Raw genomic sequence first — 19126 nt, 5'->3', positions numbered from 1 at the left:
CCACGGACCTCGCGAGTTTCAGAGCTCATTCAGATGTCTCAGTTCACAGTTCAGAGCTTCAGACTCAACACGTGGGCTGTTGAGCCGCTGTGCTTCCTTGTATCAAATGCGGCCAGCGGCCCAACATTGGGCCTCGTACCAGTTGGGCTACTGGGCTAAAAAATAATCCCATATGCATGGGCCGCTCCAGCCCATTACACCAGCGCAGAAGCCGCTACGGGCCGGAAGGGCCTAAACGGCAGCGGCCCGCTTCTTCCAACGACACACAGAAGGAATCTGAAGAACCTTTCTGAAAAAACTGAAGCAGCAATCACAAACTCACAGGAATCTGCAGTGATTTCTACACAGTACTCCAGGGAGCACGAGGATTTCCCAAGATTGCTGCTGCCTGCTAGCTGCTGCGAAATAATACAGATACAGTAACACCGGTTGAGCAACTCGTCTCGCGACACTCCAAACTGTTTGCTGATCGTAGCACGGCGGCGACACTCTGCGAGGCGCATTTAGTAGACGAACGCAGCTCGGCCCGGCGGCCGGCCGGAGCTGGACCATCCATCCATGGCGTGGTCCTGCGCTGCGACGAGGGCTTCTACTTACAAGAGAACTGCAATTAGTTATCCCATATGCCACGCCAGCCCCAAATCCGCGATGCGATCTGGAAGGGGGAGCAGTGCCCTGCACAGCATGCTTGATCTCACGCCACTTCCCTGTCAGCTTTTCTCCCGGCCCGGCCCTCGATCGACCTGCGCCCGCCGGCCGCGCCAGCCATTAATTCCCAGCGAGCAGCTTGCTTGCACCGCTCGCCGCTTCAGCTGCGGCCTGGCACCACCGCCAGCCATGGATGGATCATTGGATCATGGATGGGATCATGGGATCGTCACACCCGGGCCGGCCTCCATCGATCCAGCAGCCCCGGCCGGGCCGGCTCAGTCTGAGCCTCTGAGGGGGGACAGGCGAGGTAAGTGGCGGCATTTACTCCGGCTCCCCTCTCCCTCCCTGCGCTGCGCGTCGTCGTCGGTCTCGCTTGCAGATGCAGTTCCCCCAGCTTGCAGGGGCAGCTGCTGGGCTGTCACTGTTCCAGCACAACCAGTGCGCTGTACTACCACCCTCTTTGCCGAGACGGGCATTTACTCGAGCTCATCTGCCTCCCATGCCGGTGCCGGGCCACCAGCGGCCGGCCGGCCTAGGCGCCTAGCTACGCCGGCCAACCGTACGTGCGCCATCGTCGCCGTGCACTCCTACTCCATGCGTTCCGATCCGTCTCCTGTCCATCGGAGCACAGTGCACGCTGCGTCCAGTAGTAATATCAGTACTAGCTACCACTAGCAACTACTAATCAGGGCCCGTTTGAATTCAACACATGAAAAATACAGAAACTAACGCATGAATCTTGTGGAACCGGTCGCCTCTAAATGAAGAAGCAGCGGCTAGGAGTAGGAAGATGCGGTGTGTTTAGTTGGTGAAAAATTTTGGGTTTTGGCACTGTAGCACATTTCGTTGTTATTTGATAAATAATATTAAATTATAAACTAATTAGTCTTAAAAGATTCAGTTCGTGGTAATCATTTAGACTGTGTAATTAGTTATTTTTTCAACTAAATTTAATGTCTTATGTATGTGTCCGAAGATTCGATGTGACAAGTACTGTGCAAATTTTTTTTTTGAACTAAACATGTCCTGCGTGCTGTAGCGGACCTGGAATTAGGGTTAGCTAGCAGCTGGTTAGGTGCCTGATACGACGAGCGAAAGAGCAATGCAAAACTCAGAGGTGAAAAGCGCCTCGTGGAGCTGACCGGGGGAGACAGGGCTGTTCCTGCGCTGTTAGGGCGCGGGAGGGACAGCGCACCGCTTGTTTATTCCTCCGCTGCTTCTCCTGGTCTCCCAGATGTTCTCATTAGCCTAACAATTAACTACTCGTAATCTGCCACACGCACGCACGAACGCGCGAGGCCCGGGGCAGAAGCGAGATTTTAAGAAAGGGATGTGTGTTGGTAGATTCCAGCGTGCTACTCCTGGTAGTACGCCCACGCGTGCGCGCGCCCGTGCGCGTTTCGACATGCCGGCCTGCAGCTTCGTCGAGGCGTCTGCCGAAGGATCTCTCCCCCAGAGAACGATCAGGAAGCACGCATCGCGAGACGTGTGATCCAGCAGATCATCGGCAACTCCCTGGGTGTGTTTAGATGCAAAAAAAAACCCCAAAATCTAAACTTTTCATCACATCCCCGTCACATCGAAACATTAAATATAACAAATAATTCATGCATGGAGTACTAAATGTAGGTAAATAAAAAAACTAATTGCATAGTTTTGATGTACGTTGCGAGACGAATTTTTTGAGCCTAGTTAGATCATAGTATGACAATATTTACCACAAACAAATAAAAAATACTACAGTGTGTGATGTGACCTTTTCTACCCAATTTTGAGAGATCTAAACACTGCCCCTCTTGTTTCTTGCTCCGGTGCAGAAAGGTTTGACGCGCGCGCTAGCTCCGGCTGCAGGCATGTGGGGGCGACTAGGGAAAGGGCGCCCTTTTCAGTTCAGAGTTCAGACGAGCTAGGATGGTAGTAGCTTCGTTTAAGTATTCACCGATTGATGATCCATGACTGAGCACTCATCGTCCATATCGAGAGACTCCAAGCATGAGACAGATACATCTAAAATCTTATCTAATCTTAGGCGGTTTCGAGGTAATCGGCGCCGATGCTGGCATGTTGCCGGGATATGAACATTTCTGCCCAACTTTTCCGCGACAAAGCCTGAATAATTAATAAGCTGGATGGCGATTAGACTAGTACGTCGTCGTCACACGGCACTACTGACGAGCGAGGTCTAGGGGGCGTTTAGTTTCTTCCCCAAAAATTTTTAGATGTCACGTCAGCACTTTGACCAGATGTCGGGAGGTTTTTTTGGATACTAATTAAAAAACTAATTTCAGAACTCACTTGGAAACCACGAGATGAATCTTTTGAGGCCTTTGACCGCATCATTAGCACATGTGGGTTACTGTAGCACTTATGACTAATCATGCCCTAATTAGGTTCAAAAGATTCGTCTCGTCGTGTACATCCAAACTGTGTAATTAATTTTGTTATTTAATTATATTTAGTGCTTCATACATGTGTTTAAAGGGGAGGTGAAAATTTTTGAGTGAAAATTTTTAGGAACTAAACGGGGCCCTAGTATGGCTGGCCTGCATGAGATGAAGCATGCAGGTGCCTAGCTAGAGGCTACCCAGAGGAGAGAGAGAGACGGCGACATGGACGGAAGGGGGAAGGGAAGGCATCGGAGGTGGAGAAAAGGACAGTGCAGGATCGGGAAGGGTGGAGTCTAAGTCACGTTGCTGGGCTGTCTGCTAGCCCCCATATGCAACGCTGCAACCGCCAACCCGGCCGGCCGATCGATCCACAGTTCATTCACACCCGGGCGGCCACCTGCTGCTCACCTGCGCGCCTGCTCTCATCAGCTGGTGGTCAGCTATCCCCCGCCACAGGTGATACTAGATTGATGGATGGATTGTTCCCGTGAGGTGACCCTTCGAACAGCCCGTTTGCAGTGCCCCAAGTCTCCCTCCCCCTGCTTGCCCTAGCTACTGCCTGGCCTACACACGCCAAATTGGCAAATTCAACATGAGATATGCGCGGGCTTATTGTTATTAGCCTGTCATATCAATCAGGACACAGTAAAACACTCCCAGATAACTTACATTTCAGGACGGATGGAGTATGCAAGAAATTTGTTAGATAACACATCAACTTTATATTTATTTTTTGACGATAATAAATGTACAAGTTGAAACATTAATTATTTTTGTGAGTCAGAAAAATATTGCGCAGTTGGCGCCTCGAGAGGCCTATCACCGACGTATAGATTAATGTTTATAAAGCTGTGTTGCGGGCTTGGTCAAATTTGATTTGGATTCTTAAATGTATTTGTGTGAGGTGTGGACCGTTGAATTATGTCTATGGATCGTCCATGCATTCGTAGCGACAAAGTTTGTATGTAGCAGTTATTATAGGTGTCAATTATGTGGTATATACAGTGTGTAAATGTGAGGCGAATCAACTTGTCACCGATACACGGGTTTTCTGTGAATTTGAAGTTCGTGGAGTGCAGATTGGTTTCGACAAAGTTTATGAGGTTTTCATAAAATTGTTGTCAATAGGGTGCGTGTTGATTTTTTTAAAGTTTAGAGGGACTTTTTTATTTTGCCAAAGTCTGGGTGTTTTTTCGTAAAATTGTTAACATTCAGGGGTATTTTATAAAATTAACATTCACAAGGTCCGGAAGCTCTTTTGCAAAATTGTCATCCATGGATTGCGGATTGATTTCATCAAAGTTTGAGGGATGTTTTGTAAAATTTACGTCCCCAACTGTTCCTTCGACGGGCGACGAATTCTAGTCTACGTGGGCACCTCCTGGTGCAGGGAAATACACGAGGTTTAGTTATAAGAGATTAGGGGTTACATGCAGTGTATATCTTTTAAGAAAGGGATATCTGAAATTCATCGGCAAGGGAAACTAAAAGTGTAAAGTACAACGATCACCCTTCTTTACAAAAGGGCCCAACGTATATTTAAAAATAAAAAAAAAGAGGAATGAAATTCCTGCATGCCCTTCACCTCCATATATAGTCGACGATCGCACCACCATATCCATTATTGAAGAACTCGCCATCACCACCTATGGACGAACAACCAAGAAAAAAGAAACAGAAGTAGCGTCCAGAGTTGCTCCTATCATGCAACAAACGAGAAAACACTTGTACGGGGAAAACACACGTGTGTACAACGGCGAAAATCAACTACGAAAACAGTGCACGAAGCAAAGTTGTACACAATGAAATTACTTCACCAGGTCAGAAAATGGTGCTCGCACAAAAACATCCTCTCTGTCGGAGACATCAGAATCCACTGTTACCGATGGCCATGCATGTTCCTGCAATTTCCTCACGCACCCCAACCGTCAGTAGTAAAAACCTAGAGCTTGCTTGGCATGTAGCCTTTCCTGGTTTCAACCAATAACTTTTTATTTCTTTCTAACAATCCGACCAGTCGGAGAAAGTAAAGGTATTTGCCATGCCTGAAGCCGTGAAGGCTGCACGTACATGAGCACTTTAACTAGTGTTTTTTTTTTAAAAAAAAGTTCAAGTTCAGATACAAGTCTAAGAAATAATAGGCTCTGGTCAGCTCGCTGTCCATCCCTAGCTATCCTTCTTTCTATCCAGCCGACGTGAGAAAAGCTCATCATTTGACACGAACTCCTCATGGGATGTATGAGACGTTCCATCCATCGAGCTTTGGCTATACACACTTTGGTCGGCCATCTCCTCGAGTGCGCCCAAAAAGTTGATCCTCTGTCGCCAATGTGTGTTCTTTTGTTTCGCTTGCTTTGTTTACCTGGAGGCCAAAGACCAGACCAGATTAGTTTATTTGCAATTTTGCATCTCATTTTCTTGCTTATTAATTTGAAATTCGGGTTAGTAGATTTAGTTCAATTACATGATCTGTTAACTTGGCCGCCTGTCACCCTGTTCTGCTGTTTTGCTCCAACACCAGCCAACAATGTTTTTCTCTCACACCACTCCAGCAGCAGCCACCAGCCACCAGCCAACCAGCAGTGTTTTTCTCTCACACCGCTCCAGCAGCAGCTTCCAGCACCAGCACAGCGAACATGGCCTGTGTTTAGTTGGTGAAAAAGTTTGAATTTTGGTATTGTAGCATATTTCGTTGTTACTTGACAAATAATATCCAATTATGGACTAATTAGGCTTAAAAGATTCAGCTCGTGCTAATCAGTTAGACTGTGTAGTTAGATATTTTTTCAACTGTATTTAATGCTCCATACATGTGTTCGAAGATTCGATGTGATGAGTACTGTATACTGTGGCGGACCTAGGTTTTTGATATAGGGTATGCCATGCCTAAATTTTCGCATACAAAATGGTATAATCTATTTTCTAATTCGGTAAAGGACAGTAAAATTCACTAAGCATTTCGGGATACAAGCAAGAAATATTATATTGTCTTGAATTCAACAATTAAAAAGCAGTCCAAAGAAGATTACTCCCTCCGTACAGGATTTAAAAGACGTCCTAGCACCAGGGTTAACTATTTCGTTTTCCGATGAAATCCCGGTGTTTAGCGGAAACGAAATTTCTTTCCGAAATTTCGGTAAATTTCGGCGATTTTCGGTGAATTTTGGTCGAAATTTGTTGAATTTTGAATTTGAAAACGAAATATACCGAAAAATATCGAAATTTTTTTTCCCGGTAACTAGCGGAAACGAAAAAAAACCCGGAATTTCGGCGAAATTCCACCGAAAAATTAAACCCTGCCTGGCACAGGCAGCGAGTTGAAAAAAAGGAAGACCTCGTGTGGACGCAGGGCTGTTTTGGACGCCGCTGCCCCTACACACGTGCTAGTGCCGCCGAGTTAATACGGCCGCCTCCCCATGCAAATAATCTGCTGAACGGCGAAAAGAATGCCCACTAGAAATTGAACCGGCCCCCACTAGCTTCAAGACAAGCGGCACAAACCAATCACGCTACACGATGGCTACAATGCACCCGCCATCCTATTTAATATAAGCAAACCGAAAAAAAACTAACTTTAATTAATTACTCCTTAGTATGTACAATCATGTCCTAAACTACTTCTAAATCCTATAAGGGCAGTCCCAACCCGGACTCTACCATGGAGTCTAAGTATATTAATGGTCCTCTATTTATAGTTTTTTTTGCTGATGTGGCACCCTAATTATTGAAGAGAGAAGAAGAAAAACAAGACTTGGTTTCTAGATAGGACCTCAAGTCTACGCGCCCTTTAATGCCCAAGAAACCAGATAGACTTGCATTGTGGAGGGGGCGTGGAGTCCATGGATCTTGTGATGGAATAAAAATAATAAATAATTTTATGTATAGAAACTACTATTACACACTTTGTATTGGGAAGTATAGTTTTTTGTGATAGAGTCTTTGAGGCTTAAGACTCTACGAGTGGAGTCCGCATTGGGACTGCCCTAAAGATGGAGTACAATACTAATTAATACTATTTGTGCTTATCCGGCCTACAATGTCTAGTGGCCATGAAAGTCTCCCTTATATCATCTTCATCCACCTCAAATAAAATATTCTGCTCAATTAATATGACAAGATAATCATCCAAAACCTATCACCAATATTATTCCTCATCTTTGTTTTGACTATAATTAATCGCTGAAAATACCCTAGTCGGCAGCGGCGAGGGACGCCGCGACCCTGCGGCCTCCATGGCTTTCACCTGTTGCGGCCTGGGGGAGAACGGCGGCGGGTTAACGGTCTGGAGGAGTCGACGAGTCGTGCGTGAGGTCGGAGGAGGCTGAGAGCTTCTCGCGAGAGGATTTTTGCTGATGGGCAAATGGATTTGACGATAGGAATTTTTTACATGGACCTGGCCTATTTTTTAGGGTATGCCAAGACCAATGTGGACCATCCCGTAGGTCCGCCCTGACTGTATAAAATTTTTTGGAACTAAACAGAACCTTAGTACTTATAAAAAGAACAGGAAGTGTATGTTAGCTAGCAGGCTAGGGACGACAGTAGTACTACATGTCCAGTCTCTACAGCTCAATCCCTATCATCGCCTTTTGTGCTTCCTCCTTGCAGGGGCACACAAACCTGCAGGAATGTGGTGTGCATGTCCTACTAGCCACTGCAGGGGCCTGAGGCTATGCAAACTTGATTAGATTGGTCTATGTGTATGCATAGAAAGGGGCATGTCCATCCATAGTAGAAACTTGACTGGGACAGTAGAGAGATGGATGATGGGCTCAAGTTTTTCCACATGCAGGGATGAGTGACATCGATGACGACGATGGAGCTGGGCTGGGGATGCATGCGTTGCCAATGCCGAGGAGATCCCAGTCTCCATTAATACTAGCTAGTAGTGTCCTACACCGTTAGACATGCAGCTGACTAGGTTAGCTGAATGGGGAAAATTTCCCCATTTCCGTCTGTGGATGGATATCATGGGCGACGTAGTCATTCATTCCAGAGTACTCATCCGCATCCAGCTTGCTTCTCATACAATTTCTCATCCGTTTGTGACCAGTATCAGTAATGTTGAAAACGGGATGTTCTTGACTAATCCAGATGATTTAAGCTGAAACCAAACACCATGCAAATTGCATGAAGATTCATTGATTCACGCTGAATTTGCTGCAGATTCCATGAGTTAATGTGGCATGATCGGTCGAGATCACACAACAGCTAGCGGACTAGTGGTCCAGCATCCCAACATTTGATGAGTCCTTGGTTGCTTGTGCACTAACACAAACTACTGACAAGCTAGTAGTAGAGATCGATCAGGAGGTCTCGTCAGGCGACCGACCGTACTCCACAACCCTAACAATCTGCTAGTACAAAAACTGCTACTACTGCTCGATCGAGCAAAAGCAGCAACAGCGGGCGTCGACAACAACACAAACAGCAACTAACAACATGAACACGTAGTACAGATCGAGATGCGAGTGAGATCGGGATCATCTCGATGCCGAATTGAATGCATGGTCGTCGATGCATCAGCGCGCCGATGAACGGCAGCAGTCCTGCTCGATCTCGGAGACGGCGCCGTCGTCGTCGTCGACCATCTCGTCGGCGTTGCAGCCGAAGGCGCCGTGGCCGTGGCCGTGGCCGAAGGCCCTGGCGTGGTCCTTGAGCGAGCGCTTGTGCTTGAACTCGGAGCCGCAGAGGCAGTACCAGAGCCTGCCGCAGTTCTTCTCGTGCGTGCGCCAGTCGCCCTTGACGGCGAAGGCCTTGCCGCACTTGCGGCAGAGGAAGGGCTTGACCCCGTGCTTGCGCTTGTAGTGCGTCTGCAGCGTGCGGAAGTCCTTGAGCGGCCGCGCCCGCGGGTGGTCGATGTTGTTGCGGCACCCCGCCGCGCAGCAGTAGCACGGCAGCCGGAGCATCGCCGTCGGCTGCACGCCGCGCAGCGACTCGGGGCCCTTGCGGTACTGCGACCCGTGGCCCCACATGTGCATCTGCATGCAGTAGTATTGCATTATATTGTTGATGGATGCAAGATTATTATAGTTAGTACTATTATTATTACGTATCTATACAAAGCAGCAGCTAGCATATATAGAGCAAAAGATGGTACAGTAATAGTGATGTCGAAAGCCTAAGGTCGCTAGCTCGGCTGGTCGAGGGCGTCTGGTGGCACCCCAGCGGCCAGGGTTCGATTCCCATATGGAGCGAATTTCCAATTCGTAGGGTAAAAAAATTCCCTCGCTGTGCTCGCCGCAAGGCTTAGCCCTCTCGGGCATGGGCCAGGGTTCGAGGATTTTTCCGTGGCTGGGAGAAACCGTAGTCGCTTCCTCTTAATAAAAAACCGTGGAGTCCGTTCACCCCGCCGCGTTTTTTTAATAGTGATGTCGAAATGGAAATGGAAGCAAATTTATTAAGATCATATCATCACATGTTGAGTTTTTCATTTATGCAGAGTTTATTGGTGGCATATATAATCATGTGGGTCTACGGTCTACACCTAGCTATTAATGCACTGAGCCATGATGCCTACACTATGAAAAGCAAAAAAAATTTGCGATGGAATCTTGCTAATTTACAAAATTTTTTTGCACAGATGAGTTGTAAATCGCGAGACGAATCTAATGATGCTAATTAATCCATAATTAGCGGATGATTACTCTAACATTACTGTTGCAAAATCTTGGATTAAGTAGGCTCATTAGATTCGTTTAGCGATTTACAGCCCATTCAAATAAAAAATTTGTAAATAGACTTCGTTTAGTACTCCATGCATGTGTCAAAATATTCGATGTTTTTTTTTTACGTTTACAGGGTTTACGGGTTGTATCTAATCAGGGCCTTAGTACTATATGAATGTTAGAAATTGTACTCTTATTAATAGGTCTAGATATATACTAGGAAGCTTGTTTGGAGTTGTGACCAAAGCATGGCCTGACTTGATTGAACCCAATCCTTGTTCTCCTGCAGCCCAGACCTTTTTCATGCAGCAGTGGACAGTGGTAATCAGTTGCAACCAGAGAAGGTGCTTGCATATCCATGTGAGCTAGGTGCATACTCTGGCAACTCGTAAAGCCTTCCTTGTGTGTATTTTGTGTAGCCTTCCTTTTTAAAGAGATCGATCAGCTAGCAAGCCAGAGCGGCACTATGGCTGGCTACAGGAAGAACACTGCAGATCACTTTGTGTTCTTGGGAGGCGCGCAGGAGGAGAGCGCGGAGACTGCCATGCGGCAGGCCATGATGCCACCACAATCTTATGCTTTCCAAACCATGAAAGCCTGCCCCTGAAACAACCCGTATATCTGGCCAAATCTCACGAGGCGCCGTGACCCATGGGTGATCAGAGCCGGGTGCTAGTAGTGGCCTGGTAGTACTGGGGAAACTAGAAAGTAACCAGCTGATGGATCAGAGCTAAGATAGAGAGAGAAGCAAAGGTGAAATCTTCCCTGGGATCTCCACTGCTCCCACACCACTCGCTCGTATGAATCTTCAAAAGGCAGGCACCCAAAGAAAAGCATAAAGATGCATGGCTGCATGCATGGCTGCCCCTGGCATGCCAGTCTAGTTCAATCACGCAAAAGGCAGCCACTGTGCAGCAGCCTCTGGGCTTGAGTCTGTTTCATGGTCATGGCATGCAACTAGCTCCAAAGCTTGAAAGCTAGCAGCCGGCCAGGAAACATGATGGCCAGCCGATCCAAGAATTAATCAGATAAACTAGGTGATGAACTAGAACAGCAGCAAGGCAAGAAGCCAAGAACAAGAAGAACAATTAGATCGAGGTAGGGTGCTACGTGAGCATGGGCATGCCGGCATGCCACACTGACCTGCATGTTGTTGTATCGGTTGAAGGTCTTGTAGCAGACGGGGCACGAGAACTGGGTGGGCCCGATGAGGATCTGCGCCGGCGTCGGGATCCAGTACTGCCCCTTGTTGAGCCTCCCGATGGGCGTCGACGCGAACCCTAGCGGCACCACCTCGTCGCCGTCGCCGGCGTCCACCTTGCACTCCTCCTCGTCCTCCTCGGGCTCCATGCCACCGCAGGCCCTGCCCGTGAGCCCGGACAGGAGGTCAGGCTCCGTGCCACCGCAGCCGTTCGCGGGCGCCGCGGGCAGTCCGATGCGCAGGGCGACCGCGGCGTCGTCCGTGGACGACCCGGCCTCCACGTCCATCGGGTCGCCGTCGTCGCAGCAGGAGGGCATGCAGTTGAGGTCGGCGAAGAGCGGCGCGCGCGCGGAAGGGGTCGCGGAGCTGCCGACGACCTCCCGTAGGAAGTCGTCGGCGTCGTAGTCCGCCGCTACATGCCGCGGCCGAGACGCGCCGAGCGTGGGTGACTGGGAGAGGAGGGGCAGCGCCTCCCGGAGCGGAGGCGAGGGAGGGCTGTCGTGGAGAGGCGGCAGCGTCGGCTGCGGCTGGAAGAAGCAGGCCGGGTACTGAGGCGTGGCGGCGGAGGAGGGGGGGTAGCGGCTGGTGTACGGTGGAAGGGGAGGAGGGATATGGGGAGCTGGAGCGGCTGCCGGGAAGGAGGTGGTGTAGTAGTAGTAGGGGTTCTTGAAGAAGCTCGTGTAGGGGTCTTCCATGGAAGGATGATGGATGGGGTGGTTTCTTGCTGTGTGGTACACTCGCTCACTCTCCCTGCAGCTTTGCTTCTGTTCTTGGCTACTGCTGGTTTGGGGTGAGGTGCCGTGGTTGGCAAGGGGTAGTTATAGTGGAGGGTCGAGAGAGAGTGGTGAGGCCGTGAAGGGGACAGCAGGCAGCCGCAGGATAAATTATGTGGAGTGGCATTGTTCCTCCGACGGTTGTATTCTTGTAGAGAAGCCGGAGCTTACATGGGGGCTTTAAGGGTCACTCTCGGTGGAAAGTATCATCGTATAGTTACTAAAACTTTAAAGTAGATAATCGAATCGGAGGAGTATCACGGTGATGACACTCCTTCCATATTTCATGAAACTCTCCCTTCTATCTCTTCAATCATATCAGTAAATTTAATGCTTATAATATTCTCATCACACTTCTATTGATATTGACCTAATTCAAGGTATACTGACCAATGTGCAGCCAGGATCATCGGGGGCTCCATTAGGTCATAAAGACCAAAATAAATGATAAAGCAATCTTATAGCAAAAAAATATTTACTCATTCTCGTAATTAAAAAAGTTTGAAACTATATATTGACCTAATAACACAACTTCAAAATTAATCTCAGTTATTTCTAACTAAGGGGAAATTATCATATATCTATACATCCAGGCCACCAAAATTTCAATCGCCCATGTTGGACCGTTGGTTCAGCATTCGCTGTGTTCGCTTGGCTATGGCTGGTGGCTGGTGCTGATTTGTTAGGAGAGAACAGTACTACTGACTGGCTGGTAGCTGGTGGCTGGTGCTGATTTATTATGAGAGAACAGTACTGCTGGCTGGTTGGCTGACAAGCCAAATGAACAGAGTGATTATCGCACCATGCTTTTCATATTTAGCCTTTTCTTTCTCTCAGCTTTTAATTTCCGCCATAGTTTTTCATTAGGGAAAGATAATAAGATGGCTCCAGTGCTCTGATTGATTATTTTTTCTGACTCAGGATTGGCACACTCACTTCTTCACTGTCCTATTGGCACCCTTGATCTCTGACTACGCTCTCACAACACCAAATATGTACCTACGTGCAGCTTGCAATAGCTTAGGAGGTGATCGGTTGCCTGTATACGCGAACCATGCAGGCTCACGCGATGCAGAGCTAGATCAATTGGTTGCCTGAGTTATGTAGTGGGCCTAGCCCGATCCGTGGGATGCAAAAGGAGTTTTCGAGCCTGACTCTAGCACGTAAATGGGCGAACCAGGCTCACGCGATGCAGCACTAGGTCGGTCGATTGGTCACAACATCTTGATTTTTGTCAAAGTTTAAATACTTTGGCACATGCATTATGTTTGCCTAAAATTAACAGAACCAAAACAATTGCCACTTTGCTTTGGCATATTTGCCCGACTAAGATAGTGGGGGTTTATTTTTTTTCAAACCATTCAAGGACAGAGGAAAAACACGAGATATGTAACTTAGGGTGTGTTTAGTTCGTGAAAAAAATTGGATTTTGATACTGTAGTACATTTCGTTGTTACTTGACAAATTATGGACTAATTAAGCTTAAAAAATTTAGCTCGTGCTAATCAGTTATATTGTGTAATTAATTATTTTTTCAACTGCATTTAATGCTCCATGCATGTGTCAGAAGATTCGATGCGACGGGTACTGTGTAAAAATTTTTAGGAACTAAACATGACCTAGTAGTTATTATTGACACGCTAATTGTCACGACCTTGCTGGCTGCTATTCGATGAAGAAAAAACGGATTTCATGCAGGCATGCAGCATAGCAACGCAACGGCACGCAGCAGTCGACAATCCGATACATCCTGAAAAATGCATGCTATGGGCGGGGCGTTGACTTGTAGTTCTAGCTGGGGCCAGTGCAAGCCACCTGCACGTACGAGTCCACGACTTCCGGCCGACTACCCACCCCACACCCTGGACAGGAAAAGCCGAAAAGGCGAGCCAAAATAACCCAGCATGCATGACCACATGCGCCCCGGTTGCCGGCCTGGACGACGACGACTACGAACGAACCAGCCGAGAAACGGCTCGCCGGAAGCGACACCAGACGCATGCATGGCCATCGCCAAGGCGGTCGTAGCTAGCACTAAACAAATCCACGCCTTTTTCCATCCAGACATTACATGGCCGATCCATGATCCATCCATCGGCCGCTCCGGAACCCGCACGATCCACACGGCCACACCCCCGCGTGCGCCGCGTGTTGTTTACTACGGGCTACGCCACGGGCGTGTGGTGGTGTGCGGCCGCGCGCGGCGACAGGGGGAGCGAGCCGGCACCGGGCGCGTGATCTGCTCGGGGCCGGGAGGCGCAGGGCCGGCACCCGCCTCGGGACGCGCGGCCCCCGGTCGGGGTCTCCATCCCGAAGGCCGCGGGAAGGGCTCCGGCTCCGATCCTGTTGCTGCGGCCTTGCGGGCGCGCACGCGCGGGCGGGCGCGCGGCGGCGAGCGGCGCGCGCGCGTGCGCGTGCGCGGCGCCAAGACCTCTGCCTGCCGACTGCCGTGCCCCGCCGCGCGCGGCAGGGGGTTCCGCTCCTTCCTTCCTTCCTCTGGTTGGATCTAGGAACTTGCCTGCCTGCCTGCCTGCCCGCGCGCGCGCCTCGTAGTCTGCCGACTGGATTGCCGCGCGCTCGGTCGGCCGCGGCCGCGGCTGGCTCGCCACCGCGTCCGCTTTTCACACCGGGTCTCATCGTCCGCGGCCGCGGCCGTGGGAAGGAGTTGGAAACTTGGAACTATACCTGGGCATTTCTCGGGTCGGGTCGGGTTCGGGTCGGGCTGAAAAAAACCCGGTAGAAAAACTCATGGCCCGAGCCCGCCCGTGGCCCGGCGAAAACCCTAAAATGTTGGCCCGAGCCCGCCCGCAGCCCGACCCGACGGCCCGCGGGCCGACCCGCTGACCCGACGGTCACTTGTAGATGAACCAGCCACTGATCTTCCTCGTTTCTTTCCACGCCGTTGTGTGCTTGCTCCTCTCAAGTTTTCTTCCTGATTGCCACCATCCTGCTGCTGCCCGACGCCACCCTGTTGCTGCCCAGCACCCTTCTGCTGCGTTGCAATTGCTATAGCACCAGCACCAACCTCATCAACTTCATCCTCCTCTTCACTACTAGCCATAGGGCTCCATGGGCTTGCCATGTCGTGAAGCAAAACACCAACGGCCAATCTAACAATAGGCAAATAAAGTATTAGTCAATGCAGCTTACAGAATAGAACTACAGAAGCAAGGTTTGCTGCGTGCTGCTGGCTAGCTGCTTGCCTGCTTGTTCCTCGGTGCCTCGTCACGGCAGGATGCGAACTGCCGGGATCTCGCCACCAGTTCTGAATGGATCAGGCCATCGCGCTCATCATGGAGGTTGCGTCGCTGCAGTCGTCGTCGAGGTGTGGAGGGGAGGGGGCGCCGCCGTCGTAGGCCGCCTCGCACTCGCAGAGTCGCAGTTGGGGTCTTGGGGAGCGGCGGCGCGGCGGCTGGTAGAGTGACGGGAAGGAGACACTGGATGACTGGAGGGGGAGGATTTTAGGATTTAGGGTTTGCACTTTGCAGGCTGTTGGGTTGGGCCAGATTGCCAGAACATTGCGCATGGCCTGCTAGGCTGCGGGGTGTCTTTTTGACCGGGCCGTCGGGCCGGCCCGCGGGTTTAATTTTCAGCCCGCACCCGACCCGAATTTTTCACCGGGCTGAAATCATGGCCCGGACCCGCCCGCCGTGTTCCTCGGGTCGGGTTTTTTTCGGGCGGGTCGGTCCGGGTTCTTCGGGTCGGGCGGCCCATGCCCAGGTCTACTTGGAACGCTGCGTTGGAAGCGGGATTTCGGGGGGTCCCGACCAACCGCCCGTGCGCTCTGTTTCGAATTAGCAGAGGATTGTGTGGCCTGCTTCGGTGGCATTTCCAATATTATTGGTGCAGATCATCCGATCTAAGGCTAATTTCAGTGTAAGTGTTAGACTAGTTCCAGTGCAAGTTTTATAGAGGTTTCACGCATATTAAATGAGATGCCACATAGAAAAAAAAAATGATGACATAACAAGAAATTTATGAAGAGAGAGAAGGAATGTGTTTCATCTAGATAAAACTTGGGTTACACTATTTCCAAGACTATGAAACTTGATGAAACTAACATTGGAGGCTAAAGAATTTCATCTCATCTGATTTCAACCAATCATGTTCATAGTAATTGAATGCAATGGCTCGCCTATGAAATCGTGAAATGAAACTATGCATTGGGAGGTCCTATTTCATCCATAGTTTCAAAAGCCTTTTGATGATATATCACTCTTGGTAATCGTGTATTGAAACTTTGCACTGGGATTAGTCTTATAGGAGTGTCATGGACATTAAATTTGCCAACATATACCAATACTATGAGGAGAGAGGAGTGTCATGAAATGTGAGATGAGTGTCATCACCATGACACTTCACTGGCACAGTTCTCAAGTTTTCAGTCTTGATAATTGTGTCGATGACACTCCCACTGAGACTGGCCAGTCTCAGTGGAGAGTGTCATTGCATAGTTATCTAGACTTAAACTAGGTAACCGAGTCAGAGGAGTGTCGTGGTGATTACACTCCTATCACATTTCATGACACTCTCCCTTCTCAATTTTCTGCCACATCAGCAAATTTAATGCTCATGACACTCTCATAACCCTCCCATTGAGATTGGTCTAATTAATTATCTAGCTACTTGTCTCGTACTCTATCAGTCTTGTCTTAATGAGATTTCATGGAGAGTTTCATAGTATTAAATAATATCAAATTTGATGATATGAATATAAGAAGAATTTTATTACCATAAAACTCATCTAGCACAGTTATCTACTCCCTCCATTCACTTTTAATAGTGAACAAGAAAAATAACCTTACTTATTATATAACAAGTGAGGTGGCCCATACATTTGCGTGGCTACTATTGATATTCTAACTATATCTTGATTTTTATCTAATTATTATTCATAAACTTAAATCTTTCTCATCGCATACTACTTGCTTCAGTAATCAAGAGTGCTTCTCAGCTGCTAGTGCAGTGGGTTTAGGGTTTATCAAGCGTATATCCCTAATCCTGTCACGACTGCCTATCTCCTCGATCTTAGCTACTACCATTTGTTGTAGTAGTAGTAACATATTTCTTATCTGCCAGCCCATGCAATAATGTTGAACACTGCTCAGTTCAACTGACTCCGTTATTCTTTTGACAGCTTCGCTACTTTATGATCCTCTTGACCGTCTATTGCTACTATATTTAATTCTGTCGTCTGTTGCATGGCGTCATGGCTTCAAGGTCTAGTTTCTATTGGGGAACAATTGATCCAAATTTCTTGCTTTTTAGAAGCCAACAAATCTGCGTAGTGCAAAGCAGAAGATTCTGTTTAGAATTTCAGCAATCTATGTTCATATTCAAGTCTGATGAGCTTACTATACTAATCATGGCCTGATCGATATTGTCCTGGTTTCTGATCTGCTTGTGATGTTAATTTTTTTGAGCTTATGGTGGTAGTGTCTTGTAGCAATGTCGGCAACAAACCTTTCGAGGGTGGTAGTCTAGTATAGTGCAAAGTCTGGAATTGTCTTGTTTATTTTGATTAATAATAATATAATCGTGAAGTTGCATTTAGGATTTTGATAATATAATAAGATATATGTGTGGTAAAAAAATGTTAATTGTTTATGTAGTTAGTATTCTATTGGTATGCACGATATGTAACTTGATATGCAAAATGATGCATATATTTATATTTAAAAATAGAAATATATTTTAATGGCACTGGTGGATAATTTATAAAAATATATACAAATATTTTAGGCTAATTTTTTCGTAATGGCGGTGATGGGTAATTTTAATTTTTCTTTTTTTTCTCCGATTAGCATGGGAATTTCTAGGCCTTGAGAGCGAACGTGAAGGCTCTGTTTGTTGGCTAAATAATAAGATAATAGATAAATGCAACACACTTTTTTGTTGATCCTCCAATGCTGGGGACTCTTCGTTATTAGTGCTATTTATTGATATAGCCCATGCCAATTGCAAATATAACTATTATTTTTTAATATTTGAGTTTTTGAAATATACAGTAGCTATTAAAAGTGGATGGAGAGATTAGTTCACAATCTAGATAACCGTGTCACAAAACTGTGCACTGAGACTGGCCTAGTTGACGCAATATGTTTTTCGTGGAAATGCAATACAAAACTAACATCGCGATGTCAATTTTATTCCGTCAGGTTGGGTGACTAATTATCAACACGGTGTGTCTCAACATATAGATGGCATCAGGTATGAGTAGAGTGCAGGAAAGTTATCGAAAGGGTACCACGTGAAAATTGCAAAAGGACCCTAAGTCCGAATTCCACCTGTTCATTCAGACATGAAAATTTCACATCTGAACATATATCACCGTGCACGGTTCAAAAAGCCGTGGTAATGGGACTCGTATGTGAACTGTGTGAAAGATATATAGTTCTGTTTAGTACTGATCAATTGCCCGTGAATAAAAGGACCGCCCCATGGAGAGACTAGGAAAAAAAGGGAGGACTAGCTCATGAGCCATAAAATTCAATGAATCACAGCAATTTCTTTCAAGCCCTCCCTCAGTTCGGTCAATTTTAGGTACTAGCTAGGTAAAAAAAATATTTATCACACCGGCAGAAGAAGAACCTTTTGTGTGCGAGACTTATCACACCGGCGAATTCTGTCTGTCAGCAAAACTACCAATTTGTAGCAGGGTCCCACTGATCAGATAGCCCTTAATTATCTTGCCAACTGATCTTCTAATTTGCTGACCATGCATTTCGTGTCATGATGCGGTGACATTGTTGAACAAGGACGGTTGCATCACCTTCACCGGTGACTGCTTCGGGGCAATGAAGTCCTGTCGGCGTCTTGTAATCCGGGGCAGACGCACAATCGATGCATCCCTCTGTATCGTGTCGATCTGAAGTATGGATGGAGGTGCCGGTTGCAGGCAGTAGGGGCAAGGCAAACAGCACATTGCATTGATGTTACCCTATAGCTTGCAGCAGACATCCCGTAGTCCTGTGTGTGTGACTGTGTGATTAGGGCAATTCCAATCCAGACTCTACTATGGAGTCTAAGCCTTTTATTTATTGTGTTTTGCTGATGTGATAGTATATTTATGAAAGAGAGAGGGAGAGAAATCAAGAATCCAAGTCTTATTTAGACTCCAAGTTTTCACGCAAATCAAGAATGAATGTGAGAGAAATAAGTGGGTCATATAAACCAAAATAACACACTTTGCATTATGAAGTATAGTTTTTTGTGATGGAGTCTTTGAGGCTTAGACTCTATAAATAGAGTCTGCATTGGGACTACCCTAAGCCTTTTTCCGGTGGTACCTGCAGGCTTAGAAAAACTAGTGCATGCATGCAATATGCCGGCCGGTCAGGTGCATTGTATACGCATGCATGCATGGTCGAAACTGGAATATGCATGCATGGATCCCGGCCTCAAGCATATATATGCATATCAGGCACAGCCGCACAGGGAACCTAT

The 19126-nt window shown here is 47.6% G+C and overlaps 1 protein-coding gene across 1 annotated transcript; it reads right to left on the bottom strand.

Annotated features, from left to right (window-relative positions):
- Nucleotides 1-8158: 8158 nt before the first annotated feature.
- LOC120680210 (zinc finger protein WIP2-like) lies at nt 8159-11744 on the bottom strand. The gene is made up of 2 exons (XM_039961820.1): nt 10850-11744; nt 8159-9019 (listed from the first exon to the last, which is right to left on the bottom strand). The coding sequence occupies exons 1-2, from the start codon at nt 11600-11602 to the stop codon at nt 8561-8563; spliced, it is 1212 nt and encodes a 403-aa protein (XP_039817754.1). The 5' UTR covers nt 11603-11744; the 3' UTR covers nt 8159-8560.
- Nucleotides 11745-19126: the final 7382 nt, after the last annotated feature.

Source organism: Panicum virgatum, chromosome 6N, assembly GCF_016808335.1.
Source record: "Panicum virgatum strain AP13 chromosome 6N, P.virgatum_v5, whole genome shotgun sequence".
Lineage (NCBI taxonomy): Eukaryota > Viridiplantae > Streptophyta > Magnoliopsida > Poales > Poaceae > Panicum > Panicum virgatum.
The sequence above is the reverse complement of the archived record's forward strand: the minus strand, read 5'-3'. Positions and strand labels throughout refer to the sequence as shown.

Coding starts and splice junctions, on each gene's coding strand:
- LOC120680210 (XM_039961820.1), bottom strand. CDS start 11,602: ATGGAAGACCCCTACACGAGCTTCTTCAAGAACCCCTACTACTACTAC. Junction 9,020..10,849: donor ACCGATACAACAACATGCAG/GTCAGTGTGGCA, acceptor TACTGCATGCAG/ATGCACATGTGGGGCCACGG.